At 37.8% G+C, this 8,230-nt stretch overlaps 1 protein-coding gene and 1 non-coding gene across 2 annotated transcripts; one reads left to right on the forward strand and one right to left on the reverse strand.

Moving 5' to 3' along the window:
- Positions 1–1,272: 1,272 nt before the first annotated feature.
- LOC111432319 (G2/mitotic-specific cyclin S13-7-like) lies at positions 1,273–3,665 on the forward strand. The gene is made up of 8 exons (XM_023069146.1): positions 1,273–1,432; positions 1,627–1,826; positions 1,931–2,191; positions 2,264–2,389; positions 2,480–2,728; positions 2,817–2,978; positions 3,064–3,245; positions 3,337–3,665. The coding sequence occupies exons 1-8, from the start codon at positions 1,396–1,398 to the stop codon at positions 3,488–3,490; spliced, it is 1,371 nt and encodes a 456-aa protein (XP_022924914.1). The 5' UTR covers positions 1,273–1,395; the 3' UTR covers positions 3,491–3,665.
- Positions 3,666–7,059: 3,394 nt separating this feature from the next.
- On the reverse strand, positions 7,060–7,215 carry LOC111432577. The gene has a single exon (XR_002708655.1). It is a non-coding gene; the product is annotated as a 5.8S ribosomal RNA (ribosomal RNA).
- Between the last annotated feature and the right edge of the window lie 1,015 nt (positions 7,216–8,230).

Consider the following 8,230-nt stretch of genomic DNA (forward strand, 5'->3'; position numbering starts at 1 on the left):
ACTACATAACGTGTAAGATTAAATTAATAGCCTTCAATTTGCTCGATGACATTCGTTAGCTCCCATATCTGAAATGCTCTCAATTTTCTTGTGTAGGACTATTAGAGAGTATTTTATAGAACCAAAAAGAACTCGATGAGAATTGGTTTGATTGAGGCTTAATTGAATGAAAAAAAAATAAAATGTGGTGTAATTTAGAGGTGATGTGGTCGGCTTAATTGAACTGATCACGTCATCATCTTCTTCCTCTAAAAATTAAGTGCATGCAAGAAGACGATTAGAGTGGTTCTATACCTTTAAAAATTACTTTGTAACGTAGGTTAAACTTCTAAACTCGATTTCTTCTACAAAGTTGTAGAGAAAGGGACCAATCCCGTGTTCTTTGAAGTCTTCTAACGAAAGATTCCTTAATGACATTGAAACTTGGGCTAGGTGTGATTGGATGAATTTGTGTGAAGAGCTCAAATCGAAAATTCAAGTTCAGAATTGGGGAACACATTAGATGGGGGAGGAGAACGAAGCACCCTTTATAAAGGGTGTGAAAATCTTTTCGTAGCAGACGTTTTAAAGCCTAAAGAGGACAATATCAAGTTTGGAATCAAATAATATACTATCACTCTCAAATTTAGATGAAATTTAAGAATACGAAACTCAAAAACTCCCGGCTCTTAACTTATTATCTATTGAAAGCTCATCCAACCTCGTTTTTTGTGGCCTTGTCTTGACTCGAGGTTGCAAATTTCACCTTTGAATGCCTAGGTGTCATCCTCCTATAGGTCCTATTAAAATTTGAGGGCAATTCAGTAATTTTATCTAAAAGATATCGAGAAGATTTTCTAGTAGGCTCATTTAGAAACGTTTCTCTAATAGGCTCATTCGAAAATAAAATCTAGACGACAAATGTTATGCAGAAGCTAAAGCGTAATTACCAATTAGTTGAAGGGCGTGTTTACAATTTTCTTTTTTTGAATATTTTATTTAAAGAAAATCTAACAAATTCTTACATTATTTTGGTCACTTTCCCTTACTTAGACAGACCCCTTGAGATTTCTTTATTATAATTAATTGAATATATTTTCATTTTATTTTGGTTACTTTCCCTTACTTAGACCCCTTGAGGTTCTAAAACTCCAACGGCTATCTTTCCCGACAACCAACGCCGTGGGATCATGAAAGATCCAACGGCCAGGATGTAAAACTCATCCGACCGTTAGAAGCGTCCGCCTGCAGCTTCAAAAAGCTTCTCTCATTGCTTCCGAATGGATTCATTTTCATATTAGAGAGAGAGTGAGAGAGAGAGAGAGAGGGAGAGGAGACCTCAAGAACACTTTCAGAAGAAGAAAAAAAGGGTTTCGATTTTTGTTTGTTTCTCTTTCTCCTTTGAAGATTTTAAAAATGGCTTCAAGACCAGTAGTTCCCCAACAAATCAGAGGTGCAATTTTTTCTGGGTTTCTTCCGAACTTAAATTTCTGATTAGTATTTTGATGATTCGAACTCTAAGTCGCTTCATGTTTGTAAGATCTGTAATCCGTGTTCTCTTGGGTTGAATTGAGGAAGTCTCTGGCATATTTATTCATGTTCTTTCTGTTTCTTTTGTATTGAATTGTATTTTTGTTATGGGGTAAGGTGATGAAGCCATCGGCGGAGGAAAGCAGGTGAAGGGCGGGGCGGCGGTGGATGCGAGGAACCGCAGAGCATTGGGTGATATTGGGAATCTGGTAACTGTTCGAGGAAATGACGCAAAGGCAAATCGCCCTGTTACAAGGAGTTTCTGTGCTCAGTTGCTTGCCAATGCCCAAGCGGCTGCAAAAGCTGAAAATAATAAGGTCTCCTCAATATATATCATTCATTCGATTTTGTACTAGTCTTTCTTGTTTTTATCTCGGGACTGTAACGTGTATGGATCTATGAATCTATTTTTGTAATGCAGAAATTAGTGCCTGTCAGTGTAGATGGGGCTGCTCCCATTCTTAATGATGGTATTGTGGCTGTTCGGAAGCCAAGAGCACCCAAGGCAGCACCCAAGAAAGTTGTTTCCAAACCAAAAGCGGAGGTGATCGAGATAAGCCCGGATACGGTCGAAAAAGATCGGGGCAAGGAAGTGAAATGTGGTAACAAGAAAAAGGAAGGAGAAGGGGTCTCAAAGAAGAAGGCACAGACTCTCACCGCAGTCATGACGGCTAGAAGCAAGGTACAATTTTTGACATTGAAAGTCGTAGTTGGTTGTGGTTCTCTTAATAATTGGATCACTTGTTTCATTTAGGCTGCTTGTGGAGTAACCAAGAAACCAAAGGAACAGACAATTGACATTGACGCAGCAGATGTTGGAAATGAGTTGGCAGAAGTGGAATATGTTGAGGACATTTATAAGTTCTATAAGGAAGTTGAGGTATGTTTTATTATTGGATTCATTTTTGGTTCATACGAGTCGGGGCCCCTCGAATCAATTCACTGATGAGTCTGTGTTGTATTTGGAAAGAATGAGAGTAGGCCTCATGACTATATGGACTCGCAACCGGAGATAAACGCTTCAATGAGAGCAATATTGGTGGATTGGTTAGTTGATGTCCACAACAAGTTCGAGCTCTCCCCCGAAACATTCTACCTCACCATCAACATAATTGATCGCTTCCTTGCGAGGAAGGCAGTTCCAAGAAGGGAATTGCAGTTGTTGGGTATTGGGGCAATGCTCATAGCCTCCAAATACGAGGAGATCTGGGCGCCAGAGGTATGTGTAAAATTCGACATTTGTTAAGAACAATAACTACTAGAGGTGGGTTGCGCTAACATAACATAACATGGCATCGTTTTTGCAGGTAAATGACTTTGTGTGCCTTTCAGATAGAGCATACACGAATGAACAGATACTAATGATGGAGAAAAGGATACTTGGGAAGCTGGAATGGACCATGACCGTGCCTACTCCATATGTTTTCCTCGCTCGGTTCATCAAGGCATCGAAGGACTCCGATCACGAGGTGCGTAACAATGAATGAATGCTTGATCCCTTCCTTGGTTTACAAATAGAAAACTGAGCATATATGAACATGAAACTTGGTGCAGATGGAAAATCTGGTATATTTTCTGGCAGAACTTGGTATAATGCATTACAACACCTCAATAATGTACAGCCCATCAATGATTGCCGCCTCGGCAGTCTATGCCGCTCGATGCACGCTGAAGAAAAGCCCTGGTTGGGATGAGACCCTCAAACTGCACACTGGCTTCACAGAGCCTCAACTAATGTACGTGAATTCAAAAGATTGTGTGTGTGTTTGTTGTGTGATTGATTATAAAGCGTCAACTAATTATGTTGTTGTTATATGTGAACCACAGTGATTGTGCCAAGCATTTGGTGGGATTCCATGGAGCAGCAAGCAAGAACAAGCTTCAAGTAATATACAGAAAGTACTCCAGCTCCGAGAGGGGAGCGGTAGCATTACTTCAGCCACCCAAAGCGCTCTTGGTGGTGCCTCCTAATGGTCATTGATGAAACATTTGGTTGAAAAGAATTGAATTTGTGTTGATTTTTGGGGGTTGGGGCTGCCTTTTTGTTCCCTGAAAAGCAGTTGAATATGATGTTTTTTAGTTGTAATCAACAATCTTCTTATGTCACTAAAAGTATAATATGTGTTGTTAGAAAATTGCTAACATAATATAATATCATATCATTCTCAAATAACCCCTCTGTGTTTTCTCATACATATATATATATATATATATATATATATATATATATATATATATATATATATATATATATATGTATATATATATATGTATATATATATGCTCAGTTTGTTAGGTATGGTACCATAGGGGGGATGTGTATAGAATCAAGTCCAAATAATTGGTACCAGCTTTTTTGTATAAAGTAATTGAAGTATTTTGGAATAAAGTTACAGACGGGACATGACGAAGTTAAAGACTGGAGGAAAAGGTGGATGTATGTGATGGAATTCCTTGAAGCCGGAGCTCTCTCTGGAGTAGCTGCAATTTCATCGGCTGGTCTAGAATCAGCTACGTCAGACGGAACCTTCTTTCACTCTTTTACTCGACGGTAAACCTTGGGAATGTCAGAATTTAGTGCAACTTATTTTAGTTTGAATTAGTTATAGAATATATGATATTCGTAATCTTGAAGAATATATTAGTTCGGAAATATATCTTAGATATTCGTAATCAGTTGAATTTGAATAGTAGTATATTTTATTTTATTATGAGGATTTAATTAGTTTATATTTTCTTGGTATATATTATTTAGTATCAAGGTTGTGAATATCAATAAAGATTGAACATTGGATCTCAATTCTTTTTCTTGTTTTTAAATCTGTATTCTTTAGTTGAGTAATAATAATATTTTCATATCTACTCACACTTTTGAGTGGTAGATATTGCGTCTGGAAAGTTTAATAGGTGGGATCGAGGATGGAATCGAATAGCGAATACATTTGCGGTTAAGACAGGTCTTGCATCTCCTACCTTCAGGTCGATCAGAAGGCGCGAAAATAGCTAGAACTGAATGCGGAAAGTATGGAGAGGCAACGGAAATAAGTTGTTCGACTCAGTTCTATTGATTTTATTGAATATTTTAAGAAAATATTTGTTTAAAAAATTTAGATGTTTTAGGAATAGATACGAGTCTCGGTAGATGCCTCCACCATAACTTACCTTTTCATTCCAAAACAAATCCACATATGATGTAGTTTCTAAAAATTATCTTGTAATATTTTCTCGATTGATCTTAATAAAAGTGAGTATTTCCACAAAGTCGTCGGTTGTTTGATCTCTTGACATTTCTAATATTCTTTGTAGTTGCAACTCTGTCTGATCTTCTACATCAGAGACGATTTCTTAAAATTATTTTGTCTGGCTTTCTTGTCTCACTTAACAATATTTTTGTATCGATTGCGAGGCTTCTGTTGGAGTTAACTCACTTCCTTCTTCAAATGTGGTAATAGCAGCGATCGTAAGTTTATTATGGCTTAGATCCTTTTTCAAGTTAGTGCCAACATCTTTTTCACCCCTCTTGGCTGACGAGTGTTTGTCTGGATAATCGTTAGGTTGGATCCCATTACTACTAAGTATTTTACTTAGGGCATGGGAATGATTTTATGTTCCAGTAAGAAGTCCATCCCTAACATGATATCGAAGTCGTCCATCTTGACTATCACAAAGTCGGTTCGTTCAGTCCAAATCCTCAGCTTCATTGGAGTTCTCTTTGCAACTCCTAAGATACATAAAGTTGCTGAATTGATGGCCTTTATCTTTCCTACGTCTCGATGCCAAAGGATATTCAAGCGTTTTGCTTCGGTCTCCGTCATGAAGTTGTGGGTGGCTCTAGAGTCGATAATAGTGTTTCTGGCCGCTCTGGAATTAACCCAGACCTCGACATACATAAGAATGTGTTCTACTGACTCATCTATCTCTTCCACTCTATTCTAAGAGAGCTGACAAGTACTTTAGTCCCCCATGCGAGGGTGTTCAAGATTATAAGCTAACGACATTTTTGTTTCTATCGTCTCATACTCGGCTCTTAAATTCACTTTGAGTTTTGCATGGAAGGCATATGATGTCGTCTTCTGTGGGCATTCAAATTCTTGACGACCTCATTTGCATATAAAGCAAGACGCAAGGTCTCAACTTTGACTATGATTATTCTGGCTGTGAGATCTCCACCATGCAGTCCTATCTCTCTCTTGGGAGGACTCGCATTCCCCTTCTCTCCCTGAGTTTATCACTTCTCTATCTTTGGGGGAGTTAGATTCAGTAATTCATATTTACATCATTTTTGGACGACCGGTTCTGCCCTATCTCTTGGAGTTGATTGATACTAAAATCAAACAGTCATTCGGCAGTAGTATAAGTCGTGGAAAGGTCTTGAACTCTTCGTTCGTAGAGCTTGATTTTCGCCCATGACTTCAATCCCTCAACAAAACTTAAGACCTTGGTTGTCTCGGACATATCATGAATATCTGACATAAGCTCAGAAAACTACTTAACGTAGTCTCAGATACTGTCAGTATGCCTAAACTCTCTTAACTTCCTTCTTGTGGTCGTATCGACATTCTCTAGGAAGAACTGAGATCAAAGTTCTTGTTTCATGTTATTCCAAGTGTCCACAGTATATTGACCATCTGAATGTTCATGTACTTGGTCCTCCATGACAACTTTGTATCGTCGATTAGATGCATTGTTGCCAACACGACATTCGCTTCTTCTGTCACAGTATTTGTGGCTCAAAAGCATTGCTCGAGGTCGAAGATAAAGTTCTCTAGAGACTTGACATCTCGTACCCCACAAGGGTTTGGACTCTAGGAGCTTTATCTTGTTAAATTGTATTGTACCCCTGGTTGGGGTTTGGTTCTCCACCACTTCCATGGTAAGGTTTAATTTGGTGTTTAAATCCACTTCTTCAGTCCTAACAACTCCAAAGGCTGCTATCAAACCTCAGACATTTCTTAGACCATCTGAAAGATCGCTTGTTGGATCTTGTCTAAGCCCTTGATGCGTTCTTCCATTCTGACAACAAAGCCCGTCGAGCTATCCCTACACTTGAAGCCACCAACAGTTGTGACCTTGTCTTCTAAGGCCTCGACCCTAATCATTAATTTGCGGACAGACATGATTTCAAGACGGCCTACCATTTCATCGATCCTATCGGTTTTAGCGACAATCTCATTCATGCAAGACTCCAAAAGTCTCATTCCATCATGAACTTCCTCCTGGAGAGTAACTGCTCTTTGATTTCAGTCAATCAGTTAGCCAGAGACTTGCCCAGTTGTTTTGCAGTGGACATGTTTGTGTACTACTTTTCAAGGAACCGACTCAGCTTTGATACCACTTGTCACAATCACACTTTTGTGGTAAAGGGATAACGATTGTACAACACTTGTTCTAATCTAGCAAACAAGTCAGCAATAAGAAATTCAGATTTTGTTCTAATCAAGTCACGTTTGAGATAAATGCTTTGAAAAACATGAACAAAGAAGTACGTTGAAATTTTTTTGAAAGAAAACAATTTTTTTGCCGGGTGTTGCATGTGGGGGTAGCGATGCGTGACGTCCAAGCAGACGTGTCCTCCGCCAGAAGGCTCCGAGCGCAACTTACATTCAAAGACTCGGTGGTTCGCGGGATCCTGCAATTCACACCAAATATCGCATTTCGCTACGTTCTTCATCAATGCGAGAGTCGAGATATCTGTTGCGAGACCGGGGCAAGGGCTGAAAAGTGCCTCTAGGTGGATAGATCGAGATACCTCAAACACTTATTTTTCTAACCTTATCATCTAAAACTAATATTTTGTCTCATATTGTCATCACAAATTTAATGCTTGGATTATTATAATTAGCACTATGGTGATTTCAACAATGAGAACACCAAGAGCCACATTGAGAATATATCTTATGAGTAATCATTTAATAATTGGCACTACGGGAGACCACATGTATTCTAGGACATTTATTTAATAATATTCTAGGATAAGTATAGTGTTAAAAATCATTATTCAAATAATTTAGTTGAATGTATATTAATGCTCAAAACATTATTTTGTTATGTTATAGGCATGATCAAACCCAATGTTGGAAGCCACGTAGAATGTACACCAAAGAGTGCTCATGAAAAGAGGCTCACTAATACCGAGCTTTGATTGGAGTCGGGTTAATCTAACTTAGTTCAACATTACATTATTTCGGTCTAAATATATTATATCTGAAGCGAGAGTTTAGTTTCCATATCCAATCGCTCAATTTGTCACTGTGATCAGGATATTTAACCTTCCATTATGGTTTACCGTATATCATATTTTACCCTTGATTACAAGATAATATCTTGTATTGTAAAGGATACTTAGCCTCGTGCATCTCTCTATTTCGTTTGTAATTTATTTGATTCTGTAAATGATTATAAATAGAGAATACACGACTGGGATAGTTTTAGAAAATATTCTCAGTGTTTCTCTCATAACTGACACAAAATATATATTCTCAATCAAGATGTCAGATATTCTAATCGTGCACCTAATTATTATTGAAGTAAAAAAAAAGTTTTACGATTTTCTTAGTTTTCAAAACTAGCTCGTTGATTTTTTATGTCATTGATTGATGCCAAAATTAGGTCTATTGCAACCGTGTAAGAAAATATACCCGACTAACTTAGATACATATCAATTTGAAGATAATTCGACCAATTAAGATATTGCTTTTTTTTTTTTTTTTTTTTTTTTTTA

Source organism: Cucurbita moschata, unplaced genomic scaffold (genome assembly GCF_002738365.1).
Source record: "Cucurbita moschata cultivar Rifu unplaced genomic scaffold, Cmos_1.0 Cmo_Scf00038, whole genome shotgun sequence".
Classification (NCBI taxonomy): Eukaryota; Viridiplantae; Streptophyta; class Magnoliopsida; order Cucurbitales; family Cucurbitaceae; genus Cucurbita; species Cucurbita moschata.

Bases quoted from the DNA above. Each gene is read 5' to 3' on its own strand.
- LOC111432319 (XM_023069146.1), top strand. From the start codon at position 1,396: ATGGCTTCAAGACCAGTAGTTCCCCAACAAATCAGAG. The intron at 2,192-2,263 runs GTACAATTTTTG...TGTTTCATTTAG, and splicing joins TCATGACGGCTAGAAGCAAG to GCTGCTTGTGGAGTAACCAA. The intron at 3,246-3,336 runs GTACGTGAATTC...TGTGAACCACAG, and splicing joins TTCACAGAGCCTCAACTAAT to TGATTGTGCCAAGCATTTGG.